Raw genomic sequence first — 17,886 nt, forward strand, 5'->3', positions numbered from 1 at the left:
AGAGTATCCAAAATGGTCCCGTTCCAGAAAATGTAGGCCCCTGGAGGTCAGAGCTTGAATTTAGATGTGACCCTGTTTATCCCAGGCTCAAAGCCCCTCGAGGGTGTGTTACGACACAGATTGCAGAGCCTCGTCCCCAGAGTTTCTGATTCAGTGGGTCTGGGGTAGGTCTGAGAATCTGCTGGTCTAACCTACTCCTACCGTGTTTCCCTGAAAATAAGACCTAGCCGGAAAATCAGCTCTAATGCGTCTTTTGGAGCAAAAATTAATATAAGACCCGGTCTTTTATATATTATATTATTATATTATTATATTATATATTTTATATTATAGTATAGTATAGTATAGTATAGTATATTAAAGACCCAGTCTTATATTATAGTAAAATAAGACTGGGTCTTTTATTAAATTATTTTGCTCCAAAAGACACATTATCGCTGATTGTCCGGCTAGGTCTTATTTTCGGGGAACCTCGGTAGGTGGTGCTGATGCTGCTTGCCAGGGATCTCACTTTGAGAATAGCTGCTTTCAGTTAAACATCTTCAGTGCCAAGTGCCTCACCCAATTAGCCCTTATCTGTGGGGCATCAGATTGGCCTCACACTTTTCTTCCCATGTGTTTTCTGACGGTCTTAACCCCCTGACTGTGTCATGTTTTTGCCACAGACTGTTTGTACCTTTGCAGGCTCCACACAGCAGGTGGTCAATAAGTGCTGGGCCTGCGGTGTGGACAGCATCCCAGCATATACTGGTGAGAAGAGAGTGGGACTGGCCAGGAGCTCCGAGCTGGACCACACCTCAGGCAGCGTGGTTGCTGCCACCACGGGAGCCGGGCTCAGTGTGACCGTGCACTCCCAGCAAGTGCTAGATGTCCTCACACTGAATCCCGAGGGGGTGTCACCATCGCCACACTGCACAGAGCAGGAACTGGGCTCAGACAGGTGAAGTCAGTGGCTCACAAGGGCTGGGATTTAGCCCCGAGTGTGTGTCATCTCAACGCCTGTGATGTTATGCTGTCTCCTCCACCCCTCCCCCACCCTCACTCTAATGGTACCCTGGACAGGAAGTGCTGAATGAGTGAATGAATGAATGAATGAATGAATGGTGGGATAAATACACAGACTCCAGAAAACACAGAAGGAAGGAAAGTGGCATGGTTTCTCCCCATGTATTAATCTCCTGAATCTGCTGTCACAAATTGCCACAAGCTGAGGGGCTCAACACAACAGAAATGTACCTGCTCACAGTTCTGGAGGCCAGAGTCTGAAGCAAGGTGTGGGCAGGGCCGTTCCCTCCAAAGGCTCTAAGGGAGGATCATTCCTGCCTCATCCAGCTCCCGGAGGCTCCAGGTAATTCCTGGCTTATGGCCGCCATCACTCCAATCTCTGCCTTCCTCTGTCTGTGTCCTCTCTTTCTCTTATAGGGACACTGGTCATTGGATTTAGGCCCTCTCAGATATTCGAGGCTGACCTCATCTCGAGATCCTTAATTTAGTGAAGGATTAATTAATTATATACTTGCAAAGACTCATTTTCTAAAGAAGGTCACATCTACAGGCTCTGGGGCACAGACATATCTTTTAGGGGCCACCATACACTGCTCCTTATGTATCTGGGGCCTGATTGTATTCTCAATCACAGATAGTCATTTGACAAACACAGATTGACTGAGCACCTATTGTATGTCAGGCCCTAGGGATTCAGAGGTGGAAGAGAAGGTCTCTGTTCTGGAGGAGGGGATAGACCACGTGGAGATCAGACCAGACAACCACAAGGTCCAGTGGGAGGAGTGGACCATGAGTTTCCGGGAGGGAGAGGAATCTGGAGGAGCTTCCTGGAGGAGGTGTAGGAGCTGATAAGTCTGTGCACCTATAGTAAAAGGTTGGGGAGAGGGGAGACATTCGGGGGAGCGGGGAGTCCCTGTGTGAAGGCTCAGGTGGGGAGACGAGCCAATGCTCCCAGAAAGGCCTAGGTTTTCTGGGGTTGGAGTCTCCTGGGTGGAGACCCAGGTCGGGGCACCAGGGAAAGGCCTTTCTTGCTGCACCAGGGGCTGAGGTTGGCATGGGCACAGTGGGGAGGAGGGGCTGGAATAGGGGGCCGTGCAGTGCAGTAGCTGGCAGATGTAGGCTCTCAGGCCTTCCAGTGCAGCCCGACCATCTACTTTCTTCCCTAAAGCCGCCCCTGAGGCAGAAAGACCAGCGGGCTGTGGCTTTGTACTCCTTAATCTCAGCTCCCTGTCACTGCCCGGGTCCCTCATTAGCTGCCCATTAGTGTGCATGACTTAGAAATTGGCCACCAGGCTGTGAAATTCCACTCACTAGGAAAACCTCTTAATTCTGAGGGGCTTTGATATGCTCTCTCTGTAGGCATCCCAGGGCTGGGTGACCTTTCGTGGCAGCAGACAGGCACCCTGTGGGGCCCCATCTGTGTGGGCGGCGGGCGCTGTGCTGCACAGGAAAGCCTGAGGTGGCACATCAGCGCCCTTGAGGACGAGGCAGGCGGTGGCTTAGCCCGGTGCCTGCACTTGGGAGCCGTCTCCCTTCTCCCACCAGGTGAGCAACCATCATCAAGGGTTGTTCCTGGGGTCCCTCCTTTCCTTCTCCATAGAGTATGGGTCCCACGACAAGTGAGGGACTTCCAGGAGATGGTGACCTTGGCTTGTTTTCCTGGAGGTGTGACAGAAAGTTCTGGAAGACAGATGAGGGCAGGTCTAGGAGCCAGAGTGGGACTGAATGGCGACCTGGTCACTCACGGGCTTTCATCGGGGCCTCGCTGGGGCACCTGAGAAATGGGGTTACAACATCCGTATTCTGTTGGGCTGTCACGAGGGTTCTGTGAGAATGTGCTCACAGAAGTAAGCAGTGCTTGTTACCTGTTGTTGAAACAAGTACCCATCAAACCCCATGACCGGCACTTAATGTGTTTTTTCCCTCTGCCTGATGCTGAGCATTCCGAACCTTGGCCATACAAGAACACCCAATGCCAGACACCCCCTCAGGGCTGCAGATGAAGTTGATCGGGGTAGCCGGGCTTTGGGATTTCTGTAAAGCTCCCCAGGAGATGCCAGCATGTCCACCAAGTGGAAAACAGCAGTTCTGAGCGCGGAGGGACCCTGTCTGACCTGTGTCCCTCAGCCCACAGCCCCCTTTTCTCTGCAGTTTTCTGCCCTGGGGGCTTTAGGAAATGCTGGGTGGAGTGAGCCAGACTCCTGACCGTACAAAGTGTCAAGGTCTTTAGATGACTGGAACGGTGGACTTTTTAAGGCAACTCCACCTGTGGCAGTTAACCAGGGACCTAAGTCCTCCTGCAGGAAACGCATGACAGCCCAGGGAGAGAAATCCAGCATGGTCAGCTGGATGATGGCCCCTAAAGATGTCCCCATCCTAATCCCAGAACCTGTGAATACGAGGTGTGACAATTAAGTTCGTGAACTTGTTGCAACGATGTTGGTCACCTTTTTTTTTTTTTTAAAATATCAGAGGGATTATTCATTACGAATTTTTACTAACTGGACAAACAGTTAATCAAGTTTACTATTTGGAAGTGCTGAAAAGGCTGCATGAAAAAGTTAGATGACCTGAACTTTTCACCAACAATTCATGGCTCTTGCATCACGACAATGCACCAGCTCACAGGGCACTGTCTATGAGGGAGTTTTGAGCCAGTAAACAAATAACTGTATTGGAACACCCTCCGTACTCACCTGATCTGGCCCCCAATGACTTCTTTCTTTACCCAAAGATAAAGGAAATATTAAAAGGAAGACATTGAGGACATCAAGTGTAATAGAAAGACAGCTCTGATGGCCATTCCAGAAAAAGAGTTCCAAAATTGCTTGGAAGGGTGGACTAGGTGCTGGCATCGGTGCATAGCTCCCCAAGGGGAGGATTTCGAAGGTGACCATAGTGATATTCAGCAATGAGATGTGTAACACTTTTTCTAGGATAAGTTCTTGAACTTAATTGTCAGACCTTTGTATGTGAACTGGCATTGCAAAAAGGACTTTGCAGGTGAAAGTAAGAAGGATCTTAAGATGGGGTGAGGATCCTGGAAGATCTGAGTGGCCCTAAATGTGATCATAGTATCCTCAAAACGGGGACACAGAAGGGGTCAGAGGTCAGAGAGGTGACGTGATGACAGAGGCAGAGGTTGGAGCAATGCACACTGAAGATGCGGGAAGGGGCCATGGGCCGAGGAATTTGGGAAACCTCTAGAAACTGGACAAGGCAGGAAAGTGGATCTCCCCTGGGGCCTCCCGCGGGAACCAGCTCTGCTGACACCTGATTTTTGCCCAGTGAGACTGATTTTGGACTTCCAACCTCTAGAACTGTAGGAGAATAAATGTGTTGTTTTAAGCCACAAATTTGTGGTAACCTGTCTCAGCGGCAACAGGAAACCGATACACCAGCAGCCTGAGTTCTGACTGCTGGAGGCCCACGTGTACCCCACTCCCCATGCTGGAGCTTCCAGTGGAGACACAGCCCAAGGCCACTGACCGTGCCAAGTTCTGCTGTCCCCTTCCTGCTGATGGGAGGCTGGAGCCAGAGTTCTGATGGAGTCCCACTCTGGGTGAAGAAGACGGAACGGTACCTGGAAGGGAAAGGAAACGTCCAGTCTGAACGCTCACCTCCCTGGTACCCCTGCATCCTAAGGACACCCCATGGTGGCTGAGCAGCCGGACCGGACGCTGAGCAGGGCCAGCTCGGGGGCATGGAGCCCTTGCAGGGGCTTCATTCATCCCCTGGTCCTGACCCCAGAACCTCTCCCACTCTCCACACCAGGGGCTCCCACCTGGCCTATTTACAGGAATCCCCTGGGGAGATTGGGTGGTAAAATTCATAGAACATAAAATTCACCATTTTGAAGCGGACAGTTCAGTGGCATCAAGTACATTCGCAGTGTTTTGCAACCATCACCTCTAGTGCCAGAACGTTTTCATCGCCCCCAAAAGGAAACCCTGTCCCCATTAGCTATCACTCCTTGTCTCCCCCTCCCCCAGCCCTACGGAACCACGAATCTGCTGTCCCTGGATCTGCCTGTACTCACATAGATGGACTCATACATTGTGTGGTCTTTAGTGTCTGGCTCCTCTGACTTAGTGTGATGTTTCCAGACTCATCCATTTTACAGGTGCACGCGCAGCAGACTCAGTGTGGCAGGTTCACCAACTGTAGGGCCGCTCCTGTGTGTTCCTCAGGGTCATCAGGCACGGGGCCTGCTCCTGTAGGAGCACAAGATGGACAAGTGCACGGGCTGGGGGACCCGTGGGTAACACAGGGTGGGGCGGGGGTACCCAGTGGTCCCCATTTCTGGCTCATCTCCACGCAGCACCTTCAAGCTCCCTTCCGTCAGAGCCCCACCTGACTCTCAGGGGAGAGCATGGTTAGGGAGGAGTCCTGGGCCCGACCTTCATGTCTGGCCCTTCGCGGGCCCCAGGGCCCTGTGGACCCCCAGGTCTATCTGCAGTTGTAGTGGGTTGGTTACTTGTTTTCTCCGGTTCTTAAAAACAATGTAACTGTTCCCTAGGACAATGCAAGTCCACACCAGAAGAAATGGTCCCCTCAAAGCAGAAAGTGGGCCTGACGCGGACCCACAGCCTTCAGGTACATCTGTCTCTGTGAGGGACCACCTGACGTAACTGGGCACGGGCTCTGTCAGGCATGTGGCTATATGATGGCACACGGCTCCATGCGTTGCTCAGTTAAACCCTACAAGCAGGAAGTGGCCGGGCTGGAAGGAGACCCCAGGTAGTCTGGGTCTAGGGCCAGGGCGGGAGTTCCAAACCTGTGCCCTGGCTGGTGACATCTTCTCTAGAACATTCCTCCCAGGGGGCCTGGGTATCCCATGGCAACCGCCCGACAATGTCTCTCTCCTTGGACAGTGCATTGCACCCTGGACCCTATCAATCGGGTCTTCCCACAGATTTACTCCTTCGTCTGTGGAAGCTCTCCCCACCTGAGACTTCTCTTTCCCGCTCAATCTCATCTGCTCCTTCCTCTCATGACTCTGTCCCAAAGCCGCCTTGTCCAGTCATCCTCCCAAGTGTGTCCCTGTCCCTGAAGTGAGGCAGACGTAGGACATCATGTGGATGCTGGCAGGAAGGACAGAGCTTAGGTACTCAGGCTTCGTTCCAATCCTGCCTGCACGGCTAGTTGTGCGATTCTGGCAGGTATTGAGCCCATCTCTCTGGGCTGCCATTTCCTCCGGGAAATGGGGCCAGCGATGCCTCCCCTCCAGTGTTTTTGCACAGATGCAAGGAATTCCGTGTTATGCTGAGCATGGTGGGCCTGGCTCCCAGCTCCTAACAGTGCAATCCTGGCTGCAGACAGGAAGGGATCCACCTCCCTTTTCTATGTTGCAGCCTAGTACCGCGGCCCCTTTAGCAGGCACGTCACATGGTTCCTGGCACCCCTGTCCATATGCCAGGGCTTCAGGACTGCACAAAGCTGCCCTGTAGTCAAACACCAACCACAGTCTTTCAGGGCTGCTACTGAACTTCACCTTGTTAGATGATCCCTCATGCAGCTTCCCTCCTTGGAGCCACAGTAACCACAGGTCCCTAAAAATCTTGGTACCTTAACAGCCCTCTTCTGTTCTGGACTTAATGTCTCAGTGTCCGTGCTTGCCCCTCTCCAGCCTCTCCTGTCCCAACTACATGACCCTTCAGATGCCCAAATCAAAAGGAGCACCCTAAAACTGCCCTTAGTGTGCTTGGTCCTGAGCTGGCAGGGCCACCCCATCTAAACGGACAGGGCACACAGGGCAGCAAGCAACCCTGGCACAGGAATAGGTGGGGGGCAGGAGAGTGGCTCCCGAAGGCAAGTGACATGTGTAGACGCAGACCTCAGGTAGGAACAGGGGACAACCCAGGTCGAAGCTCCATCTTTCAGGGGTGAGGTATGCAAGTCCCCGGAGGGACAAGTGAGCCTGCGACTGCAGCCAGCGTAGGGACTCACAGCATGGGTTCTACAACGTCACTCCACAACCACCAGCCTACAGTGTTTGGACGACGACAACGGAGGTGGAGCCTTGTGTAGTTTACACAAAGCTTTCTCTAGCTCAGTCATTTGCCAACATTAAAACGAGGAGATGTCACATACTCTAGATTTCAGGTTTCTCTAGTGAAATCGAGATGTGCTGTCCCTGAGAAAGGGCACTGCAGCGTGTCCCAGCCCCGGGACCTGCTGTCTTACGCTGGGGCCATGTCCTCCTTCTCTGGGGGGACAAGGACGGGCCGTGACCCTGTCCTTCACAGAGATGGTACGCTGTCCGCACCTGGAGGGGAGGCAGGGGGATAAGAAGGCCCTGTGACAAGCAGTGCACGAGCCCCTCATTCTGACACATGGAAGCTACACGCAGATCCATGACACACCTCTAGGACAACACGCGACTGTGAGCCTGAATGCCTGTTCTCGGGCTGCTTTGCGGGGCCCTCAGCAGTTTCTCCAAAGCTGCAAAGCAGCAGCAGCCACGGAGTGCATTTCAAAGTACAAGGTCACCAACGTGACCTGCCAAGGAAAACCCGTCACAAGAGAGTTGGGCCTTAGTGGCTCCTCCCTGTCCCTTCTCCTGGGCCTTTTTCTTTCCAGAACCTCATCAGCCCAATCTCACATGGCCTCTGCCTGCCTCCTTTCCATTCAGTTCATTCTCACCTGTGATGTGAATGAAGGCTGATATTCAGACAGCATAGAGAAGACTGGTCAAACAGGGGTTAAAAATTAACAGGCTGCCTTATATTGGTTACTTAGAAATGATACCTAGTAGGCAAAATAGACTTCATCGAAATGAAAATATTTTATGCTTCAAAGAAAACCATCAGGAAAGTGAAAAAGACTACAGAATAAGAAAAAATACCGGGGTGCCAAAAAAATGTACACACATGGTCCTCTTTTTTATCAGTATATATTAATACCGTTGTTTTCTGTCTTAAAATGTGTATACATTTTTTTGGCACCCTCTGTATTTACAAGTCATGTATCTGACGAAGGACTTGTACCTAAAAAATACAAAGAACGCTTATAAGTCAATAATAAAAAGAAAACCCAATTAAAACATGGGCAAAGGCTCCGAACAGGCATTTCCTGCAAAGAACATGCACACATGGCCAGCAAGCGCATGAAAAGACGCTCCACGTCATTCGTCTTTAGGGAAACGCAAACCAAAGCCACATGGCACTTCACAACCACCAAGATGGCCAGAATCAAAAAGACAGACAGTCACAAGTGTTGGTGAGGATGTGGAGAAGCCGGAGCCCTCAAACAGGGTTGACAGGAACGTGAAACGGGGCAGCCACTTGGGAAGCAAGTTTGGCAGCCACTCAAACAGTTATACAAGAGCTGTATGATTTTACTCCTAGGTGTCTACCCAACAGAAATGAAAACTTACGTCCACACGGACACTTGTACACAAACACTCAGAGCAGCATTATTCACAGTAGCTGAAAACTGGAAACAACTCAAATGTCTATCAACTGAGAAATGGATAAACGAAACAAGGTCTATCCATTCAATGGAATATTATCCCGCAATAAAAAGGAACAAAGTACCGACCTGCTACAACATGGGGTGAGTCTTGAAAACATGCTGAGTGAAAGAAGCCAGTCACAAAAGACCATATATTATATGGTTCCATTTATATTTTGAAATGTTCAGAATAAGCAAATCCATAGAGACAGCAAAAACCTATGGACAAATTAGTGGGTGCCATAGGTTTTGGGGAAAGGGAACAGAGAGGATGACTTGCTAACAGGTACAGGGTTTCTTTTGAAGGTGATGAAAATGTTCTGGATTTCTGGGGGTGATGGCTATACAACTTACCAATATACTAAAAACCCCGCATTGTACACTTTAAAATGGAGGTTTTTATAGTATGTGAATTACACCTTCACAAAAACAAACAGGCTGATTCAGAACCCATTCCAGGTTGTCATCAAAGAGAAATGGGACAGGTGGAAAAAGAGCCAGTGACACAATTCTTTTCAGCTTCATACAGGTAATGCATATTTATTGAAAATTTTCTTCACCGATAATGGTGAAATCAAGACCCCAAATTACAAAACATGATGGCAGTTGAGACTTATAAAAATAAAGCGAAGGTCTATGTTTCACAGATCTGTGCAATTTGCCTTCAAATCTCAGTCTGTCCTTTCATCAAAAAGGAGATCACAGAATCTGTTATTCCTCATGATGGAATAGTAAAAAACTGCATTCCATTGACAAAAAAAATAGCTTTGCTTCCAAATAGCACAAGTTTTTAAAGTGACTTTTTCCCAACAATAAATATAGAAAATAGCCTTAATGAGCACATCTTAGCTTGGTCAGAGTGTGTCGTTGTTTAAAAGTACATCCTCCCGCTCGGGTCAGGAGGCCGCAGACAGCCTTAGCTCTCCAGGTCTTTGGTGCAGCAGTGGCGGCCGTCGCTCCGGAGGCTGAGCCTTGGAGCCCCTTCAGCAGGAGCCCCTCTAGCAGGCCCGTCGAGACCCTTGCGGATGTACGTGAACCTCCGTGCACCACAGGGGAGGCCCGTTTAGAACAGACTCTCAGACCCCTGAAGATGAAGACCCAGTCCCTCTAAGCGGGCGGCCCCTCTGGAGACTCCACAGCAACGCCTGCCCACCAGGGCCGTCAGGAAAGGCTCTCTCTGGCTCTCACGGTCAGCGGTCTGACGTCACACGGAAGGGGTCTTCGGAGGGTGGACCTGCTGCATGAGCTGTGGGCGCTTCACCCTGGGTTTCCTCCGCTTCGGCCTGCTTTTAGCCTTGTTGATTTGTACCACAAAGAAGGCCAGGACCACCATAGCCCCCAGGAAGGCGAACACGGGAATGGTCTGGCCCACCTCCTGATTGTAGCGGCCAGGCATGATCCCTGCAAGAGGACAGCAGGGGACCGTCAGGAACGCCACAGCCCCTTTTCCCATGAGAGGCAGGCTCATTGGCAACGAAAGGCTGGCTAATTTCATTAGCCGGGCTTGCAGAGCAAACATAATTTTTAAACCTTAGCTGAAATAACCCAGGCCATTAGCAGAGAATGAATGAGAGCGACCTACAGCTGCATTGTCAGATTAGCAGATCCTGTGTGTATGGCGAGGTGGGGGTGGGGGGGCGTGCAGTGAAGTCTCTGCTCCTCACCTCAGACAGAGACCAGGACTGGCCTTTGTTCTGTCGCAGACAATCTACAACAGGGCTGCCCAGAGCTGCTTTTTGTTTAGAAACAATGGAAGATGGATGAGTCTGGATGTGGGGAGGAGAGGAAGTGCTGGTGTGATAATAGCTGAGTGGGAAGAAGAGGGAGAAGGCCAGGCAGGGAGGTAAGGACAGCTGGCCATGTGCCACCCTCCTGGGAAAGCCTTCCACGGACGGGACACTGGTCAGGAACTAAGAGTGGCCAATGGAGACCCCTGGATCGAGAGTCAGCATGACTGTAACAGGACTGCTGGGATTCCAGGATTAACTGTTTTCAGTGCACCCCATGACCTGCAGGCAGGCCCTCAGGAGCTTGGCCTTCCCTCGCCAAGTTCCCAGGGTTGGACTGCAAGGGGTGGGTACCCTTTTCTGATCCCCAGAGTTTCTGTCCAATTCCTGGAATCAGAAGAAACCCCCGTTGGCAGTCATAAACTCTTGGAAGAGCACAGGGGTTTCCAGAGTGAAAGCTGCCCACACTCTGTTGGAATGACTGGGTAGCAGTGCTCCCAGGTCAGGGAGAACCTGTCCCAGACAGGCCGGTCAGGCCAAAAGCAAGTATCCATAGAGGGTACATTTGATGTCACTTGGGGTGAGGGGACAGAATCAGACCACCTGTATCTAACTGAGATCCCAGCCCCATGAAGTCCCACCCACGGAGGGCAGAGACTTGGAGACCTCTGGGCTCAGGATTCAGGCTACAGCCCCCGGCTGGGACCCACGCCTGCTAATGACAGACATCCCCTGGGGTATACGATACATGCTTGTTTGCAGAACTTAAATAAGAATGTACAAGTTACTCTGTTGGAAAATTTTAAGTGTTGTAACAGGCCATCATAAAAGAAATTCAAACTTGAAAATCATAGTAGAATTTTCTGAGAGGAGTGATGGAGTGTTAATTTCTTCGGCCTGCTTGTGGCCTTGGTGATTCATACGCCAAGGAAAGCCAGGACCACAGTGGCTCTCAAGAAGGCAAAGATGGAACCATCTGGCCCACTGCCTGGGGGAGGGAGGGAGACAACTTTGAACAAACTATAGTATGACTTCGCACAATAATAAAGCACCTAAGGACTGACCTCCAGGAATGTCCCAGGCACCACTCTCTCCAGGAGACAGGGGTCTCACTTGGGGACGATTCGATCGAAAGTTGGGTAATACCACTTTGTCCAGGTCGATGGAGAGTAACTTCTGATGTTTCCAAAGATTACTTCAGGAAAATGGGTAAAAACAAAATAAAAATAAGTAACAGTACTAGCCTAGGAAGCTCAGCCAACACCTAAGACACAAGGCGATTTAAAGAGAAATGTCAAATGACATCCCATCTGCATCTCCCTACATACAACCACCTAACAACCACAGTGACAACTTCCAGGTCCTGAGACAGGAATGTCAAAATCAAGTCCACACCCATAAGATTTTAGTATCCTGAGCAGGGATCAGTTCTACTGGGTTTATCACACTGCCACCTCAGAAACATTACCAAGCACTAGGAGGAAACCACACATGAACCTCAGAAAGGAGCTCGCGGACGGCAGGGGCCGACAGCAGGGTGTGGCCACAGGCCAGGCTGGAGGCGCACGGAGGTCTGTCCTGGAGACATTGGAGCTGGCAGAGCCTGCTTTCTGATAAATGCAAACCAGTGCAGCAAAGGTGCAGCCAGGATGGTGAAGAAAGAAAACACACGTGCTCTGTGAAATGTGCTGGGCTTGTTACGGCAGCACTGTTATTACTAATTCTGAGATCTGAGGAACTTGTTCAGGCCAATACAACTTACACCCAAAGAACAGAGAGGCTGACATGCTGCAAAGAGCAGCAGACACACACCTAGGTAAGAGCAAAGAATGCCAACGGAAAATCTGAAGATGGTTCTGGCTACAGTGAGGGAATGGAATTAAATCTGTTTGCAAATGATGAGTTCCCCATTTTTCTGCTTCTCGTTCATTTGGAAACAGTCGGCCTATCTCTGAGTTTGCCAGGTGACAGCAAAGCTGCTCAGGTGTGCCGGCCATCGGGGTAAAGGTCAGCAGGCAGCGGGGCGGCGCTGGGTCTGTGAGGAGGATTTCTGTGTAGGAAAGAGACAAACTGCATCGTGCACTTCTGCCTGGGTGACCGCCTGGAAAATGCAACGAGTATTACAAGCTATTCTACTGTATATGATTTAACTTTCCAGTTCAGGTTTAATCAGTCTGAAAATTAAACTGACAATGTTAAATTCTGAAATCAATGACATTTAAGCTTTATGATTCTAGTTGAATATATATGGGACTATATTGTAATTCTAATGGGTGATATCCTGTTCTGGAATTTAATTATCTGGTGACGGCCCTGTCTAGTTAGGCAATCATGGGAACGGCATGCCACACGATCATCTGAGAACTTCACAACGCTCTGATGGAAGGACAGAAGGGGTTCCCAGTGGGCACGATCCCCCTGCAAAGCTTGAAGGACACCTGATGCTCAACAAGACACTGGGCAAATGAGTCTTCACTTCAGAGATGGACCGAAAACTTGCACTCAGCACTGGGCTGCTGGACACCCTGCGCCTTTCAAGGGCTGTCGGAAGCTGCCGGACACGGTCTCACAATCTCTTCAGAGATTCAGAACGTAGACCTAGATCTAGGCCTCTGAGGACTGAGGATAATATTCAACAAGATGTGAAATGTGAGGTAAAGGTGAAGCCTGGTGGGTGGTGTATCAGGAAGGAAAATCAGATTCTATGAGCTATACATTATCAGCACCCTTGATGGGCCAGGTGGACGCGCAGAGACTAAGGACACTGTTATCTGTTTCTCGGAGTCCTGAGCCACTTCGTGGAGAATGACTGGGTTTCAGGAACTTGAGCCAACAACGGTTGTCCAATGAGTATGAATTGCTGATCGCAGCTGGAATTGAAGTCTGGTTTGAATGCTCGGATAATAGTGCGTTATAAATAGAAGGGATGTAAAAATAGAATCTTCTCAGAAATTTTTAAATGACAGGTTGTTAACTGGAATGGAAAAGTACTCAGTAATTAAAGTTTCAGGAAGAACACTGCTGATGAGAAGACAATGTCATGATGCTACAATTCCACTGTTTTCTACTGAGCACATTCTACACCAGGACATCTGGTCAGTGAGCGGAGCACGACGACAGGAAAGCACAGGAGGCTTCCAGGCCGTCACAGGCATCCTCGTTTTGGTGGTGCTGTCCCCTGCCAGACACCCCCTGGCCACACCAACACCTGTACACACTGAGACCCGAGCAAAGTTGGTGGGGGAGAGAGGGTAGGAGCCCCCCAGAGGGTAGCCTGCTGCCCCGGCACTGTGGGGGAGCCCTGGCCACCAGTGTGTGTGCGATGTGCCTGTGAGAGGAAGCCCGTTTCCACAGCATCGCTCAAAGGAGAGAGAGTGGGGGACGGCCCCATAGCTGTCTCGGAGACACGAGCAGCTCCTTCATCCTGCCAGGACCCCGAGTCAGGACAAGCCCCCATTCTCCTGAGAGAGCAGGATGTTGTCCACGGAACTCAAGTTTTGGCTTCCGAAAGGAAATGACACACATTAGGAGGTCGAGCTAGACAGTGAGATGGAGAAGCAGGCAGACCCACAACGTGTGGGCACCACATACAGACGCATCGACCCAGTTGTGGTGGGCGGTCACATGCCAGGCACAGCACTCAGCGTGACGAGGACACAGACACCCGTCCCGGGCAGGGCAATGTCCGAGAACCAGACCTACTCTGTGCTGTCCCAGCCCCTTGTGCATGACAAACAAAGGACCTGTCTATGTTTCAGAATCAACATCGCAAAACAGGGTGCACTCAATTCCTGAACCCCAAATCCAAGGAGTCAGAGCTTCTGTTCAACTGATACCACTGTCAGAGCACAGCTTTGTAAGCAAGAATCGACCAAACCTAACGAAATGCTAATTATGCAGAACACCACCAGAGAGCACAATTCTAAAGGTCAATACGGGGGCTCACTAATTAAAATAACCACCACAAAATGACACGCTAGAAGATTTGATTATTCAGTAATAATGTCAGTAAAATTCCATTCTCTTTTATAAAAAAAAAAAAAGTAATGAATCATAAACCCCACAGAAGGAGAAGCACAGGAAGACACCAACCTGGGCGCCGTCTCATTTAAAGGCTGCGGCTTGGCCCACGACAGGTGCGGACAGGCGGGCAGTGCCCGAGGCTCGGGACCTCCCAGACGGGCCTCCAGGACCTTGGAATACCGGTGCAGGTGGTTCCCTGCGGCGGCGTCAGCACAGACAGCAGGGAACGATCGTTATGAAGACGCAAAGGTAAAAAATGAAACTTCATCAATCTGTTTTCTGCCAATGGGCCCACTACACGCTCTGTGAACCTGCCTCCAGGGGCTTCAGGAGTGAGACCTGACCGGGGCCGCCCCGGACACGTGCTCACGGCCGAAATGGAGTGAGCAGAACAGCCATTCCACTGAAGGTGGCCACGCTGTCCGCACGGCCCTGGCTGGGCGCCCTTTACTGACCATGATTACATGCACCAGGCTGAACTTGAGGAATCCAACCTGTAGAAATGCTGCATGGAAAAATCTTTCTCTTTTGAAATTACTGAATTCCCATGCAAAAAAAAAAAATAATAATGTGCATTTCCAAACTTCCAAATTTCTTTTATTTCTCAGACCTGTGCTGTCCAATACTGCTGCCACTAGCCCTGTGGCCAGTGAGCAGCGAAAATGGGGTGAGTGTTGCCTATTTAAATAATGATACTGTGAGGTACTGGTCGAAAGTATTTTATTCAAATGAATTTCCCCTCTTTCCTTTTACTTTGTAATGTGGCTACTGGGAACTTTAGAATCACGTCTGTGCCTCCCACTATACTTCTGTGGACAGCGCTGGGAGGGTCGGGACACTCGGTCCGCGACAGCACGCGGACCAGCCTGCCGTGCAGCAAGCAGGCGGGGCCACAGGCCCCCACAGACCTCTCTCTCCACGCTCCACCTCATAACCACCCGTGGCCCCGAGGAGTTCCTTAACTTCCCTCAGTTCCGGTTTCTTCACTGATGAACTAGAAAGAATACTATCTATTTTCACAGGGTTCTGAGAGGACTCAGCGAGGGAGTCTGTGTAAAGCAGCCCCCACCCATTTTAGCGAGAGCTCAAAAATGTCGGCTGTCCTTACCAAAGACCCCCCGGAACCAGGGTCTTCGTCTGTGAAAGGGGGACATTAAATGTTAACTCGGAGCAGTGTGGGGACCTAGGAGTGAGAATGGGAAAACACATGGCACCCGAGAGGCCCTCAGCACATATCTATCCTGTTCACGGGAGAACGGCCCTTTCTGTGGGTTAGAGCTACTGGCCACCATTCTGCCTGTGGTCACTAGAAAAACCGTCAGCGGCCCCGCTGACTGGCTCCATTCTCTGGCAGGCACGACCATTTCCTGAAGCAGCCTGAGCCAGGCTTCGCCCAATTCTCCCCACGAGTGCCTGTGTGCCCACTCACCTTCCATCCTCTCTGGAGTGACTGAGCCTGCCCCGCTGGGAGGGCGCTGTCGGTTCCCAGAATGACTGAGGCTGGGAGGTGTCACCCCGTACGACGTGTACTGAAGGAGCGCATCCAGGAGCCAAAAGCAGTCTGTTGGTTCAACAAGCAAGCTGCTTAGGAATTCGATTATTTTTTAATGGAGAATAGAAGTTAGCCCCCAAGCGAGGGGGGGAATGGGAGGAGAGAAGATTAGGTCCAAGTAAACTCCTGTTCTTGAGAAACACACATTCTCCTCGGTCAGCATCAGACACAGAGCCCGGCGACAGAGACGACCTGGCCATGGGCTGCACGGCCGGCTGCAGCGCTCGGGAAGGTCAGCAGCACTATGCCCTGGCTGGACCAGCTGCCCCAGTGCTACTCAGTTCTGGATCCCTCACGATGAGGACACAACAGGGCTCATTCAGGGACAGCGACACCATGTGACACCCACTGAGAAAGGAACCATCAGAGATGGGGCTCCAGGCAAGGGGAGAGGAGAGAGCAGGGCACCAAAGCTTCTGCCAACGCCCGAAGGCTGTCCTGAGGGCAGGATCTACATTTACATCGTGAGGGCAGAGCCAGGACCACCACGTGCGCTCCACAGGGAGGTGGCCTCAAGGTCAACACAATGCAGACTCCAGCAATTTGGGGGGCCCTCTAGGACATGTGCCCCACCCACAAAGCATGGAAGCAGAAAGCCCTCGGTTACTCTGGGGGACACCACGGGGAGTGGAGGTGCTGGGATGTGCTCACAGCTCCCCTCACAGAGCCACGTGGATGGACCCTTTCTCTCAGGGGATGGAGATGCTACACGGTCGTCAATCCTGGAATCACCACGTGCCTGCCGTTTCTCCCCACATCTACCACTCCAAGTCCCAGCAACACCGGCCTGGCCCACATGAGACTCACGAGACACAACACCAGGAAGCACTTCTTGCAGGAAAGAGTGCTTTCTGGGGAGGTGCCAGAAGCCTCTGAAAGGTCCTCCATGCTGCCATTTGAAGTTTAAGGACCAGGACAGCCCCCTTGGGCATTTAAAATGTTAATAAAGACTCTTAGCGGGAGGCTCCAGGTCTTAAAAGAAAATCTCTGTGGAAATAAAACATTAATCTTCTTTGAACTGTGACTTTCACCTTCACTTTTGATTTTTAAAAAGAGCAATCCTACTCTAAGGATTTACATAAAATGCTAGGAATGTAGTCATCTTCAACTTCAAGTCAGAGAGAGACTTGACCACACAACTCCCAGTTCATGCTCTCGTGGCCTCTTTCTTTCCCGTTAACCCCGTTCACTGTTCGCAAATATGAGGATATAACCCACTGCCCTCCCCGCTGCTCCAGTTCTCCAGGGAGTTAGAAGACTAGGTGTTAGTCCTGGTTTTGTCATCATCTGGCCAGGCAAAAACATGTAACACTTTCACCATTCCATTTCCTCCTTTACAAAATGAGAAAAAGAAAAATGATGTCCGAGCTCAAAATCTCCAAATTTAGAGGATGCTGAAAAAGAGGAGGGTTGCTAAGGACTATTCCCCACCTCTGACACCCCCCGCCCCACTGATGAAACCAAACACCCCTCACTTGTGAAGGCTTACAACAGCCAAAATAAATAATCACGTCTGGGAGGAAAGCCAAGTGCTGCTCCTGCAGGAAAGAGTGTGTCCGACTTGAGAGGGGTACCACACGGCAGGGCTAGTGACATGCAGACTCCAGAGGGGGAAGCTGCGGAGGGCAGACCAGTGAAACCCGCAGAGGGTCTCTCCACGGAAACTCAGTGGTGCTGGCACCCACTGGCCAGGACAACAAACATGGAGGGGAAGGCAGAGGAGGCAGTAACTGCGGTTTTGTTTTGCTTATTAAATGTGTCCAGACTTATATATACCTATCAAAATATTCCAAGCAATCAAAGCAGCGGCAACTTTCCCAGCGGCGCCTGGTTCTCCTGAGCAGGTTTCTGTTAATTTACCAGCATCTCACCAGTGCCTTTTCAGGGAAAAGGGGGAGCAAGGATTTGAATGTCCAAGTCGTGAGGCACAATCTACTTTTCAGCCACAGCACCAGTTCTCACCCTTCTGTCGGTGACTGTCGTCCAAGCAATTGGAGTCCCCGTACAGCACGATCCGGCCTCCACCTTCAGCTGGAATCTGATAAAGTCCCAAAATAGGGACATTTTCAACAACTGCTGTTTCCTGCTTTAAAACCTCCAATCCTGAAACAACACAACAAAAAC

At 50.7% G+C, this 17,886-nt stretch overlaps 1 protein-coding gene across 3 annotated transcripts in view; it reads right to left on the reverse strand.

The window, feature by feature from the left end:
- Window positions 1–3,467: 3,467 nt before the first annotated feature.
- Window positions 3,468–17,886, reverse strand: part of MBTPS1 (membrane bound transcription factor peptidase, site 1) — a 60,097-nt gene continuing 45,678 nt past the window's right edge. Inside the window, exons 19-23 of one of the 3 annotated variants that reach the window (XM_081032703.1) lie at window positions 17,725–17,865; window positions 15,640–15,771; window positions 14,280–14,406; window positions 11,252–11,382; window positions 3,468–4,588 (exon numbers count right to left, since the gene is read on the reverse strand). In XM_081032703.1, the coding sequence (XP_080888829.1) occupies window positions 4,350–4,588; window positions 11,252–11,382; window positions 14,280–14,406; window positions 15,640–15,771; window positions 17,725–17,865 (770 nt within the window). In that variant the 3' untranslated portion in view covers window positions 3,468–4,349. Of the gene's footprint in view, window positions 4,589–5,080; window positions 5,220–8,969; window positions 9,862–11,251; window positions 11,383–14,279; window positions 14,407–15,639; window positions 15,772–17,724; window positions 17,866–17,886 lie in introns of those variants that run through there. The other 2 variants (XM_081032704.1, XM_081032705.1) reach the window with 2 other exon arrangements.

This window comes from Rhinolophus hipposideros (genome assembly GCF_964194185.1).
Source record: "Rhinolophus hipposideros genome assembly, chromosome: 21".
Classification (NCBI taxonomy): domain Eukaryota; kingdom Metazoa; phylum Chordata; class Mammalia; order Chiroptera; family Rhinolophidae; genus Rhinolophus; species Rhinolophus hipposideros.